Raw genomic sequence first — 15000 nt, forward strand, 5'->3', positions numbered from 1 at the left:
CACACACACAAAACATATGAAAAGCCGATGGTGGAAGAAGTACTCAACCACAGAGTAGAAACTATGCTACAAATACTATGCTACAAATGCTACAAGTATAAGTCTTGCATTGAAAACATATTATATATGTTCATCGTTTTAATGTTGCAGCTGGTAAAGGTGGAGCTTATTTTAATTACTTTATATACTGCTTGATAGTTTAACCTATAACAATACATCATATTTTGTTTGGTAAATATGTGTGTATATATATATTGTTTTATTAATCAGAAGCTGCCAGATAAATGTAGTGGGATTAAAAAGTTTCCCTCTGAGATTTATTGGAGTAGAAATATCCTTAATTATTTACTTAAAGGTTCAATGTGTAAGATCTACCAGAATTTAATCGTTAAGCATTAAAACAATGAACTGACATTATCAACAGAGTGTGAAGAGGTAACAGTGTTGACGTTATGTCAAACACGTCTCTGTGTTGCAGAGATATCTACTGAAGCTAGCATGCTAACAGCTAGCTGCGCTCTGTCCAGCCTGTAATACCACTTGTTCCTCTAGAGGCGATAGTGAGTCACTGTAGCTGCAGTCTGTCCTCAGAGAGAAGAAGAACAGCTGCCTGACTCAGCAGACTCAGGGTCAACATTACAGCCATGATCTCTGCACACTTTGATAGTTTGTTTTGATTAAATCCAAAGTGGCAGATACTAAAATGGACTCGCACCATCGCCTAGTCCTCACTCTCCACAGGAGGCTGCTCCACTGGGAGTAGAGTGTACTGCGGCTGGGAGACAGACATATCTTCTGTTAGCAGTCAGCAGATAGTACAAATTTAGCCGACTCCCTGCCGGACCATCAAACCTTCTGTTGCTGCAGTTACATGGGTTAGGTTAGCTCCGTCAGCCCGCTGTGACTCCGACTGCAGCAAGCTCCCCTCTCAGGAAGCAGTACTATAACGGAACAAACAAACAAGCCAACATACAAACTATCAAAACGTAATGTTACACGGAGCGTACAGCCCCAGTACCACAGTAAGCACAGATATCTAAACCGCACGTGAAGATTATAAGACAGCAGAGATATTTAGACTCTCAGAGTTTCAGCAGTCTGCTCTAATTAACTGACAGACAGACAGACAGACAGACAGACAGACTTAAACAGGAGTAAAAATTACACAGTGAATATATCAACGCTAGAAGATATATATATATATATATATATATATATATATATATATACACACACACACACACACACACACACACACACACACAGTGGGTTCAGAAAGTTTTGGTATGTTACAGCGTTATGCTAAAATTGTTTAAATTAATGTTTTCCCTCATCAATCTACACTCGATATCCCATAATGACAAAGTGATAACAGAATTTTAGAAATGTTTGCAAATTTATTAAAAGTATAAACATAAAATATCACATGTACATAAGTATTCAGCCCCTTTGCTGTGACACTTTAAATGAAGCTCACTCAGGAGCATCCAATCTCTATTGATCATGGTTGAGATGTTCCTACACCTTGTTTGGAGTCCACCTATGGTGCATTACATTGATTGGACATGATTTGGAAAGACACAAACTTGTCTATATAAGCTCCCACAGTTCACAGTGTAATGTTGAGCAAGAGCCAAACCATGAGGTCAAAGGAAGCCTGTGGAGCTCAGAGACAGGATTGTGTCGAAGCACAGAGCTGGGGAAGAATACAAACCAATGTCTGCTGCATTAAAGGTTCCCAAGAACACAGTGGCCTCCATCATTCTGACATGGAAGAAGTTTGGAACCACCAGGACTCTTCATAGGACTGGCCAACCGGCCAAACTGAGCAATCGGGGAGAAGGGCCTTGGTAAGAGAGGTGACCAAGAACCCGATGGTCACTCTGACCGAGCTCCAGAGATCCTCTGTGGAGATGGGAGAACCTTCCAGAAGGACAACCATCACTGCAGAACTCCATGGATCTGGGCTGTATGGCAGAGTGGCCAGACGGAAGCCACTCCTCAGTGCAAAACGCATGAAAGCCGCTTGGAGGACTCAGACTGTGACACACAAAATTCTCTGGTCTGATGAAACCAAGATTGAACCTTTGGCCTCAATTCTAAAGGTCACGTCTGGAGGAAACCATCCATGCTCATCACCTGTGCAATACCATCCCAACAGTGAAGCATGGTGGTGGCAGCATCATACTGTGTTTTCTTTTTTCAGTGACTTGAACTCAACTGAACATCTTTGGAGAGACCTGAAAATGGCCGTCCATCAGCGGTCCCCATCCAACCATCCAACCATGAGAGGATCTGCAGAGAAGAATGGAAGAAAATCCCCAAATCCAGATGTTGCATCGTACCCAAGAAGACTTGAGGCTGTTATTGCTACAAAAGGTGCTTCAATTAAGTACTGAATAAAGCAGGGGTCGGGAACCTTTTTGGCTGGGAGAGCCATAAAAGCCAAATATTTATTTATGTATTTCCTTGAGAGCCATATATTTAATAAAATTGAATGCAACTTTATGCGTGTATAACAAAAGTATAACACGTCTCCGAGTACTAAAAGTGTTATCAGTGTTTCATCGAACAGGTGCTCTTTTATTAAATAAACTAAACACTTTTTTCACCTTATTTATCTCATTTATGTGTACGTTTCGGTGGTTACTGCACAGGTGTCAAACTCGACGCAATTATATCCGGCCCGTGAGAAAATATCATACGTCAATCATTACATTTTGGTAATTCAATGCATGGCACAACCACGGGAAAATACATATTTGAGGAAGTATCTAAATGTGTGAGAAATGAAACCGGGACAAACTGACGGGACTGACGACAGATGGAGAGTCTACGATGCGGTGAAAAGAGCGTATTAGTGGGCAGGATGCGGGAGAAGATGCAGCGGGAGACCTGTGCAGGTGAGCTGACGGTGTATCACTGCATCATACACCAGGAAGCGCTGTGTTGTAAAGCTCTGGAGATGGAACATGTATTAAGCACCGTAACACAGACAGGAAACTTTATAAGAGTCAATGTAAGTCTTTTCTGAACATGGCGGGGCGATGGCTGAGTCGAGGGAAAGGGCTGAATAGATTTTTCGAGTTGCGTGAGGAAATATGTCAGCTTTTGGAAAGCAAAGGGAAAGACACCACAGATCTCTACGACGAAAAATGTCGATGTGAGCTGGCCTTTTTGTGCGACATAACCAAGCTCCAACCTCCAACCTCCAGCTTCAGGGCTGTGTGATCACGGACATGTATGATGCCAAGCTGCCTGTGGGAGACTCGGATGCAGAAGGAAACTTTGGTCACTACGTGTTTCCAAACACTGACAAACCATCTCCACCGCTGTGTTCCAGACTGCGCATTCTGCTGATAAACTGAGCGCATTTGTCGACTTTGCAGCTCAGAAATTAACTGCTCAGCAATCCGTTTGCAGTTGACATGGAAACAGTACAAATGGAACATCCAAATGGAGCTGATTGACCTCCAGTGTAATGACACACTCAAGGCAAAGTATGACTCTGTGGGCGCTGCACAGTTTCCAAGCTTCTTCCCCGAAACGATGCCTCAACCCGCCTTCATGCCGCTCAGATGCTCTGCATGTTTAGAAGCACACACCTGTGTGAGCAGCTTTTCTCTGTGATGAAGATGAACAAAAACCCACACAGGAGTCATCTCACTGATGCACACCTTCACTCACTGAGGGTTTCCACAGAACCCCAAACATTAAACTGGCAGCTAAGAAAATATTCCAAACATCTAGCTCTGACACATATGCATACTAGGAGAATGTAGCCTACCTAAATATGTTCCATATCTATTTGCACTTACTCCAATGTGTCTATCCTGTTCAATAAATATTGACCGTGTTTGACCCTCGACGTAGTCCCAGTTTTTAATTTTGGCCCTCTCTGTGATTGAGTTTGACACCCCTGCTCTACTGCTTGCTTTGCGCAGTTTCTCCTCGAAGGGCAAGGCTCCGCCCCCGAGACATGCACTCACACACTTACAGTCAAAGACAGAGCGGAGGAAAGGAGAGGGGAGAACAAAAAAAAAAAATCTGCTGCTAAATGTTTTACTTTAAAATGTCACAGTATAATTATTTATTACTTGTTAATCATGTTAAAAAATGTCAGCTCAAAATTTTCTGCGAGCCATATTGTGTCATCGAAAGAGCCATAGGTTCCCGACCCCTGGAGTAAAGGGTATGAATACTTATGTCAATGTGAAATTTCAGTTTCTTATCTTTAATACATTTGCAAAAATTTCTAAAATTCCGTTATCGCTTTGTCATTATGGGGTATCGAGTGTAGATTGATGAGGGAAAAAATGTATTTAACAATTTTAGCATAACGCTATAGCGTACCAAAATGTGTAAAGATTTAAGGGGGTCTGAATACTTTCTGAACCCACTGTATATATACGTATATATATATACAGTGCCCTCCAGAATTATTGGCACCCCTTTAGTAAAAATGAGCAAAACAGGCTGTAAAATGTATTGTATTGTTTATCGTCTTGGCCTTTCATTCAAAATATTCACAAAAATCTTACCTTTTCACTGAAGTAAAATTATTGAAAGAAAAAATAAATGTTGACTTTGAATAAATATTTTAATGCTAAACATCTCTGCCACAATTATTGGCACCCCTAGAAAATCCTATGATAAAAATCTAACTGAAGTATATTTCCAGTCATATCTTACATCTTTAGGTTCGCCTGTTTGATTAGGAACTCTTAAGTGGTCAACCATGACTTCCTGTTTCACTGGGGTATTAATATGAGGTGACACATGCCAAAATTCTCTTTGTCATTCTTCACTATGGGAAAGACCCGAGAACACGGTGATGATCTGCAAAAAGTTGTTGAGCTGCACAAATTAGGAAATGGATATAAGAAAATCTTGAAACAGTTGAAAATGCCCATTTCCACTACAGGGCAATAATTAAGAAGTTTAAAGCAACAGGAGATGTTAAGAATCAGCCTGGAAGGGGACGTGTGTGTACATTGACGCCACATACCGTGAGGAGGATGGTTCCACTGGCATAAGAATCTCCAAGGATCACAACTGGAGAATTGCTGAGGTTAGTTGAGTCTTGGGGTCAGAAAGTCTCCAAAACGACCATCAGACGCCGCCTACATCACCACAAGTTGTTTGGGATGGTTGCCAGAAAAAAGCCATTGCTGTCAAATAACAACAAACTAAAGCGCCTACAGTTTGCCAAACGTTACTGGGACTTTGAATGGGATAGGGTTATATGGTCAGATGAGACCAAAATAGAGCTTTTTGGCAACAAACGTCAAAGGTGGGTTTGGCGTAGACAGAAAGATAGCCATACAGAAAAGCACCTCATACAGATCCCGTGCCATGTGTTCACCAATCTCATCAGGCATCACAGGAGAAGACTCAGAGCTGTAATCCTGGCAAAAGGAGGCTGCACAAAATATTAAATGAAGGGGTGCCAATAATTGTGACACACATGTTTTGGAGAAAGATATTTATTTAAAGTAAAAAAAAAAAAATTCTTTCAATAATTTTACTTCGATTTGTATGAATATTTTGAGTGAAAGGCCAAGACGATAAACAATAAAAGACATTTTACAGCCTGTTTTGCAAATTTTTACTAAAGGTGTTCCAATAATTCTGGAGGGCACTGCAGCTGTAGAATACGAGACACAATATAAAGAATACATTAGAATACTGTAAAAATGACAAACTACTCCAACTAAAATATGAACAGGTTAACATACTCTAGTTTTTTAATAACTGATGGTTTTGATGATTGATGAAGTTAGATTGTATGGAGCCAGTTTACAGGTGAAATACTGTTTACTATTTCTTTAGAGCAGGTGGCTCAGAACTACACTTTGCACTTTTAATCAAATTATATAATATTCTGGTTTACGCTGTTTACATATCTAGACTCACTTTACCTCTTTAATTGCTCTTGTATAGTCCATTCTTGTATAGTTATTGTAAAGTTTCTACTGTTATACTAGTTGTATATACCTCTTATTTTATTTATTTATTCTTTATTTTAATATTTTAAAAATGTTTTACTTCATTCATCCATACAACCGCATGTGTATGTACAGTATATACACATAATACATACAGGATAAATATAAATAGATTTGTGTGTGTGTGTCTATTCTGAAAATCAATTCCAACTTTATTGATGGGTCTCGATATTTCATTGGTTCATAGATTTTGTGTTTCAAGAAACTGCTCACAAAGTATTATTTAAAAAGAACTCTCACACACACACACTTCTACACAGGCAGACTTTATATACACTGTACAGTGTACCCTCTCAAGGACAAAGTTTCCTATTAATATTCTCCTCACAGATGGCTGTGTGTGTGTGTGTGTGTGTGTGTGTGTGTGTGTGTGTGTGTGTGTGTGTGTGCCCTGCTGTTTTAGTCAGTGTGATTCCTCGGTAATTAATATGGTGGACCACACACACATACTCTGGCTTAATTAACAGTTTGACTTTACGTATCATTGTACAACACGCACACGCACACGCGCACACACACACACACACACACACACGTTTCATTAGTCTCTATGTAACACCACTCAAGGTTTTAGCTGAACCTTAAAGGGCCAGTTCACCCAAATGATTTATCCTTCGCCTCAGTCACACAGATAATCAGTTTTTATGAAAAATATATTTATTTAATCATCAAAGACTCCAAACATGAAGCATGAATATGTTTTTTATCCTGTTTCTTAAGTTGCAGTGTCTCCATTTGTATTTATGGTCTGGGTGTGATGTCTCACAAAAAATGAATATTATCTTTTCCTGTGCTTTTCTTCAGAGGAGTATTGCATCTCACAGACGACAGTTACGGCATCGAGCCTTCAGACTCCGCCCCCAACCAGCACCTGGTGTACCGCCTGCAGGATGTGACATCACAGCCCCGGGGGTGTGGCACGCCACACTATGATGAGCGTGACCATGACAACAACGCCACGGAGCACGCTCAGTACAAATCAGAGGAAATCTACCACAGACGTCACAGCAGGGTGGGTACAAACACACACACAAACACACACACACACAAACTTTAATAATTCATTTGTGCATATTGAGTAACTTCTTTCTGTTTGTTGCAGATGAAGCGAGCTGTTCTCCATCGAACTCGCTACGTGGAGCTGCTGCTGGTGGTTGATAACGACAGGGTAACACGCACACTCTCTTACACACACACACACACACACACACACACACAGAGTTTACTACATCTGCTTATGCTTTAAATCAGGGGTTCTCAGCGGGGGTGGCAGGGTAATTCATAAACGCACACAAAAAATCTAGTCAGATATAGAATAAAACTGGCCGCTGACTTTTCCTGGCCAAGGTCAGGGTCCTTGAACACAACACGAGCGGCACTTTGTAGTTCTCTCCTTTCCTCCGCTCTGTCTCTGACTGAAGGTCTTTGCGAAACGGAGAGAATGTGAATGCGCAAAGAAACGCAGTAAACACGGAAACGTGCACATAAATTTGATAAATAACATAAGCATTTAGTTTATTTAATAAAAGAGCACCTGTTCAATGTGAAAAGTGACTTGTGATTTGGCGCTATATTACAGCTATAAAAAACTGAATTTCAGGAGGAACCGCCTCAGAGTTTTTCCTTTGTGCTTGTTTATTGTTGGAACACTTAAGAGTGCAAATTGTTTCACAGTTCTGAGGCTGCTGTGTTTAACACCGGTTACAGTTTGAATGTCTGATTGGCTGCAGTCTGTGACACAGATTAAATTTTGAACCTTCTTACCGTTGCATTTGTTTAACACTCCTTAATAAAATGTCTTTGTTTGCTCCCTGGGTACATGGTGTATCAGGGCAATTGAAGGTAAAAACAACAAAACATTTGTTTAATAATATAATATTTATTATTATTTAGAAATGTTATTATGTAACTTCAATCTCAGAGAATTTGAGTTTTTATAATAACATAATATAGCCGCCTAATAATAAGATAAGATAATAATTATTATAAGAATTGAAATATGAAATGTAATATAAATTATAAATACTAAGAATAATAATCAACATTAGAATTCAGGGGAGACAATTAGCCTACATTTTATTTGATGGGGGGGGTAAGGGACCTGGATAATGGATAGGCTGGCGCTGGCCCATAAAAGGTTGAGAACCACTGCTTTAAATGAACAGTCCGACATTTTAGGTAAACCTCATTTATAAAACTCTGCAGAGAATCCACACTAAATATTGGTTTACGTGCAAGTGAGGAAATGTATGTACGACCAAAAATATTCTGATTTATAAAACCTGGCATATTTCCAATGTAGGCTATGTCTGGGCAAGAATAGCGTAGTCAGAGCGCATATTTCTCAGACTGTGAGATTGAAACCCTTCTGTGGGAGGTTGATGGTAGCTTTAGCCCTGGCATTACAGCCAAAAGGAGGCAACATGTTCAGTTCTGAGAGCCGAACCATGCCGCAGGTGCAGGTGAAGAAGACGTGGTCTTACCTCAAAGTTAATGTCAAAAAGTGCATATAAGTGCCACTGGTGGGGGCACGAGGACACGGTCCCCACTCTCTCTGAAATTTGCTCCACTCTGTAAATTAAAATGATCTACCATGGCATGACATCACATTCACACGCAGTTTGCACAGCAGCAGCATTTGGCTGATAGTCTGGTGGGTAAGGGTCCAGGTCATCGGGCCAGTTAAAGGCGGGGGAGTTCATTCCTCTACGGCACATATGTCAGAGTCAAGGCCCGCGGGCCACATCCGGCCCGCGAGAAGGTTTTTTACGGCCCCTGGGATGATCTTGATTTATTATTAGAACCGGCCCGCAGCCCGCAGATCTTTTACACGCACCAATACTACATTTCCCACAATGCAACGGTGACGCACCGAGCAGTAGGCTGCTTCATTTCAATATTTATTGGCACAGCAGTCGTCAGCATCACAGTAAAATTAACTTTCAGATACCCATCAAAAATGGCAAAACGGAAGGTGGACACTGAGAACCGGGGGTTTCAAACAAGGTGGGAGTCGGAGTATATGTTCACGGAGGTAGCTGGAAAACCTGTGTGTCTTCTGTGTGGAGAAAGTGTGGCGGTACTGAAAGAGTATAATCTGAGACGACATTATGAAACGAAACACGCGGACAAAAACAAGAATATGAGCGCACAGTTGGCTGATAAAATAGGTATGCTTGCCGCTGACTTTCGACGCCGATTTGCTGACTTTGAAGCACAAAAAAGCAGGTTGGAACTGCTCGGTAACCCATTTGCTGTTGACGTGGAAAGCTCACCACCAAACCTCCAAATGGAGTTGATTGACCTCCAATGCAATGATGCACTGAGGGCAAAATATGCGGCAGTGGGTGCTGCGGAGTTCGCCCGTTTCCTCCCCGACACAATGCCCCAGCTGCGCATCCAGGCTGCTCAAACGTTGTCTATGTTTGGCAGCACATACCTGTGTGAACAACTGTTTTCTTTGATGAACCTGAACAAAACATCACACAGAAGTCGACTTACTGCTGAACACCTCCACTCAATTCTGAGGATTTCCTCAGCTCAGAGCCTTACCCCGAACATTGATGAACTTGTGGAAAAGATGGGACACCACCAAGTATCACCCTCAACCTCAAACAAGTGAACATTACTGTGCAATCACATATTTAGAGTTTTTACTCAGTTCAAGTTTAAAAGTTAAAGTTTAATATTTGTTTTCACTGCATGTTACTTCTCCTTAAACAAAGTGTTGTTTTTGATTAATAGATTTTTGCACTTTATTTTATTGTATTTCAATCCAATTATATTTTAAAAATATTTCAGTTGAGTGGATGATAGAAAATTGCTATTATTGTTTTTTTCTTTGAAGTAAATTTAGCCCACTTTTGCTAAAATAGAAAATATAGGCTACTGATGGTGCCTTGAATACCGGTTTCTTTCATTTAATGTTCATGTTATGGGGATTTTTATATAAAGGAAATTTGTCTTTTGTGTCTGTTGAAAATTAAAGATTACTGACAGAGCCATAAGAAAATATTGCTTTATTTATCTGATCATATTGGAATATATTTGTTAGGTTTTCAGTAGGTTCAATTAGGTTCACTAGACTATATGCGTCATTTAAAATTTTTTCAATGAACATTCGAACAGTCCGGCCCTCGGCTTGTAGCTAAATTTTTTATTTGGCCCTCCGTCCATTTGACTTTGACACCCCTGCTCTACGGCTACGCCATGTGGTACAATACAAAACATGCCCTTACAAAGTCGTGCTGTCGTGTGCAGGAATTTTAAGTTTGTTAAGCAATAAATGGTTGGATCAATGAAAGTATAACACAAACAAATGCGTTAAAAGTCAGTGGATGTGCACGTTGTTTCTCTAAGTAGCCAACCATCATGCACAGCTCCAGCTTCAAGTCTTCTTGCTACACTGCTGTGCACCATGTGGTGCCCTTAGTGCAGAAAGAGTACAGTCATCCACACGATAACATTTTGGAAAGCTTATGTCGTTGCAAATTGCACTTTGATGTTGGCCTGTTTACCTGCAGTGTAGGGGAACCGCTGGGCCACTCCCACACGTATGGCATTACAGCCAGGGTTGTGAAATCCCTTTCTTTCTTTCTTCAGTATAATTATATGAACAAGAACGAGACAGCAGTGAGGGACGAGATGGTTCATCTGGCCAACTTTATAGACAGCGTGAGTACACACACACACACACACACACACGCACACGCACACGCACACACACGCACACACACACATAGTTGCAGAAGTATTATTGTAGTCAATTGTGTCCATTTGTAAAATATGTTTTCTTTCTAAGTAGTCATCTGAACTAAGATGATTTAACTTAAAAAGCATCAGTGATGGAGGAAGTACTCAGATCCTTTACTTGAGTAAAAGTACTAGTACCACACTGTAGAAATACTCTATTACAAGGAAAAGTCCTGCATTGAAAATGTGGTTTCAGTAATAGTTTAAAAGTATATTATTATATATTATATAATTATTATTACTGATGCATTAATGTTTACTGTTGTTATTGGATGAGGTGGAGCTCATTTTGTACAATAACTAATGATTATTTTCATTATGGATTAATCTGATAATTATTTTATACATTAATCGATTGATTGTTTGGTTTGTAAAAAATGTGAAAAATGACCCAGAGCCCAAAGTGACGCATTCACAGAGTTTGTTCAGTCCAAACCTCAACATTATTACTAAAACATTAACATTATTAACATTAGTAAAAGGAAAAGCAGCACATCTGGAACCATGAAATGTTTTACATGAAAAATGATGTCAAATCATTAAAATAATTCTTGATTAATTTTCAACCGACTAATTGATTCATGGACTAATCGTTTCAGCTGTACTTTTATAAACTGTCGGGGAGTTTAATTTATAACAAATCATCAGATTTTATAAAGCTATCTTTTAGTATGTAAAGCTGTCACATAAATGTAGTGGAATAAAAGTAGAAAGTGGCATGACAAGAAAATATTCAAGTTAAGTACAAGGACCTCACACCTTAGTGTGTGTGTGTGTGTGTGTGTGTGTGTGTGTGTGTGTGTGTGTGTGTGTGTGTGTGTGTGTGTGTGTGTGTGTGTGTGTGTGTGTGTGTGTGTGTGTGTGTGTGTGTGTGTGTGTGTGTGTGTGTGTGTGTATGTGTGTGTGTGTTCAGATCTACAAACAGCTGAACATTCGGGTGGTCCTGGTTGGTCTGGAGATCTGGACTCAGCAGAACCTGATCAGCACGGAGGGAGCAGCCGGAGAGGTGCTGAGTCGCTTCACTCAGTGGAGAGAGAAGGATCTGGTCCCCCGCCGCCGACATGACTCAGCACAACTCATCTTGTTAGTTCACACTCACACACATGTGTGTATATATACATGTGTGTGTATATATACACGTGTCCAAATTCATGATATTGATGATGATGGTGAAGATGATGACAATGTTGTTGCAGGAAGAAGAATTTCGGGGGAACGGCAGGAATGGCCTTCGTCTCCACCGTCTGTTCCAGGAGCCACGGGGGCGGGATCAACGCGGTACGCTGATACTTACTGCTCTCTTCTTATTAGCTGACTCACCTGTCTGTCTCTTCACAACCTAAAGCTGCATTCAAATCATATAGAAATGTTGGTAAATGTAAACTCCAGGGGCCACTTTCAGAAAGGTAATGTTTTTTTATGTTTGCATTAAACGTAACCTATTTATTTACATAACACCTTTCATACCAACATGCAGCACAAAGTGCTTTTCATGACAAAACAAACAATTACAAAAATTAAATGCTAAAATTCAATACATTAAAATCAGTAAAATAAAATAAACACCAGGTATAAAACTAATGTAAAAAACAATGATTAGTGCTTAAAAACTAAGGCTATTACATTACTCAACATTACAAGCCAGATTTTACAGACTGAGGAGGATTAACAGGGACCACTAAACAGATTTTACTCTCTGTCTGTCTGTCTGTCTGTCTGTCTGTCTGCCTGCCTGTCTGTCTGTCTGTCTGCCTGCCTGCCTGTCTGTCTGTCTGTCTGTCTCCTTTTCTACCTGTCTTTCTCTCTCCAGTTCATCAATAACAACGTTCCCTCGTTCGCCTCCATCGTGGCTCATGAACTTGGTCACAACCTGGGGATGAACCACGACGACGGGCGCTCCTGTACCTGCCCCGGTTCTGCCTGCATCATGAACTCTGGAGCCACGTAAGATACACACACACACACACACACACACACACACACACACACACACACACACACACACACACACACACACACACACACACACTCAACACACGGCTGCGTTGTGTTATTTTTTTTAGTCATTTCTCTCGTTTTCTACTTGCACCTCCCATGTTACTGTATGAGCTCAGTGCTGCTTGATGTATGTCCTACAGTCGGGGCTTACATGGGTTTCGGGATTCGGGTTCTTTCATTGGAGCCTGAACAATCCTTTTTGGTCAATAACAGATTAGCAAAAACAAATATATATATATATAAAAGATCCTCTTTCAGGTATGTTCAGATATTAAAGAACCATTCCTCCTCTTCCTCCTCCTCCTCCTCCTCCTTTTTCTTCCTCCTCTTCCTCCTCTCCTCCCTCCTCCTCCCCCTCCTCTTCCTCCTCCTCTCCTCTCTCCTCCTCCTCCTTCTCCCCCTCCTCTTCCTCTTCCTCCCCCTCTCCTCCCTCTTACTCCTCCTCCTTCTCCTTTTTCTTCCTCCTCTTCCTCCTCTCCTCCCTCTTCCTCCTTCCCCTCCTCTTCCTCCTCCTCTCCTCCTCCTCTCCTCCCTCTTCCTCCTCTCCTCTTTCTTCCTCCTCCTCTCTCTTCCTCCTCCTTCTCCTCCTCTCTCTCTCTTCCTCCTCCTCTTTTCTTCCTCCTCCTCCTTCTTCTCTCTCTTCCTCCTCCTCCCCCTCTTCCTCCTCCTCACCTCTTACTTCCTCCTTCTCCTCTCTCTTCCTCCTCCTCCTCCTCCTCCTCCTCCTCCTCCTCCTCTCTCTTCCTCCTTCTTCTCCTCCTCTCTCTTCCTCCTCCTCCTCCTCCTCACTGCAGAGGATCCAGAAACTTCAGCAGCTGTAGTGCTGTTGACTTTGAGAAGATGATCTTGTTGACGGGGGGAACTTGTCTCCTAAACGTTCCCCGGCCTGACGAGGCCTACAGTGCCCCCTTTTGTGGAAACAGACTGGTGGACATGGGAGAGGAGTGCGATTGTGGGTCCCAGAAGGTCTGTTGGTTATTTTATATTAACACTTTAACAGTCCCACACATGTAAAACATTTCACATGTAACATAATCATGAATACAAGGGGCGCATTATGGCCATTGTAGGTTTAGAATATTATAATTTGCTGCTGGGTGAGGGGGGTAAGATTCTGAGAAACACTTGTAAATTCCCCCCCAAAGAAACCTCACAAATGTCTGTGAAAGAAACCGTGAATATTCACTGAGAATATAAAGTCATACATTTGCAAGAAAAAAATACTTGCTGGGTTTTGTCATGAAACTAAATGGCTTCACTTTGGACCAGCCTCATCACACCACAGACTCACATGGAAACAGGGAATGCCTCACGCACACGTCAGTGAGGAGGAGAAGTTCCTTATTTCTAAATCACATTTCAAAGTATAATTTGAGTCATCCACAGCGGGCTTAAAACACGGCGAGCGGTGGCGTCTGTATTGTGATGAGGTTGATGAACCAACCTTGCAAAGTGAAGCAATGCAATTTTTTCTCGTATCAGAGTTTTTTTTATTTTTTTTAAGCATTTTGTAAAAGTGCATAAACTAAATGTAAAAAAATTAACTTAATGGTCATCAGGGGGCTTTTTTTTCTTCTGTTCGCAACCTGGTGTTGTGCTATTCATATTAAAATAGCAATATTCTGCAAATTTGACCCCAAATCATCTGTAACTATATATATGTGTGTGTGTGTGTGTGTGTGTGTGTGTGTGTGTGTGTGTGTGTGTTACAGGAGTGTGAGGAGGACCCCTGCTGTGAGTATCAGACCTGTAAACTGAAGTCTGGAGCTCAGTGTGCTTATGGAGAGTGCTGCTACAACTGTCAGGTACACACAACCAGCGGACAGATGGAACAGACTAATTGTTGGCACTCAGTTGGTAAAATATTCTCCACTCAGAAATGCAAATCACTTGTGATTAATAGAAATGTATTGAAAATGTTACGGGATATAACTCCTGCACAGCAGACTCTCCAACTACAACAAACAAACATTCATGTTAATGTTTTGATGTAAACAATAAAAGGGAAAACTTCAGCTTTCATCAGGCGGCCAACAATTGTTGCTGGAGGTCACAGGCCACTATTTGCCCACCATTGCTGTATATGTTGCCTTAACGCAGACGCAACTTTTAGTGTTGTTAACACAATTTGACCCCAAATCATCTGTAACTATCCCCCATGATGTGTGTGTGTGTGTGTGTGTGTGTGTGTGTGTGCCCTGCTGTTTTAGTCAGTGTGATTCCTCGGTAATTAATATGGTGG

The 15000-nt window shown here is 41.1% G+C and overlaps 1 protein-coding gene across 2 annotated transcripts in view; it reads left to right on the forward strand.

Moving 5' to 3' along the window:
- adam9a (ADAM metallopeptidase domain 9a) overlaps positions 1-15000 on the forward strand; it is a 50733-nt gene that overhangs the window by 22550 nt on the left and 13183 nt on the right. For both annotated transcript variants that reach the window (XM_029439146.1, XM_029439147.1), the window contains exons 6-13: positions 6813-7020; positions 7111-7176; positions 10611-10682; positions 11674-11843; positions 11957-12038; positions 12571-12704; positions 13553-13724; positions 14471-14563. In XM_029439146.1, the coding sequence (XP_029295006.1) occupies positions 6813-7020; positions 7111-7176; positions 10611-10682; positions 11674-11843; positions 11957-12038; positions 12571-12704; positions 13553-13724; positions 14471-14563 (997 nt within the window). The remainder of the gene's footprint in view (positions 1-6812; positions 7021-7110; positions 7177-10610; positions 10683-11673; positions 11844-11956; positions 12039-12570; positions 12705-13552; positions 13725-14470; positions 14564-15000) is intronic.

The sequence above is a fragment of the Cottoperca gobio genome, chromosome 9 (genome assembly GCF_900634415.1).
Source record: "Cottoperca gobio chromosome 9, fCotGob3.1, whole genome shotgun sequence".
NCBI lineage: Eukaryota > Metazoa > Chordata > Actinopteri > Perciformes > Bovichtidae > Cottoperca > Cottoperca gobio.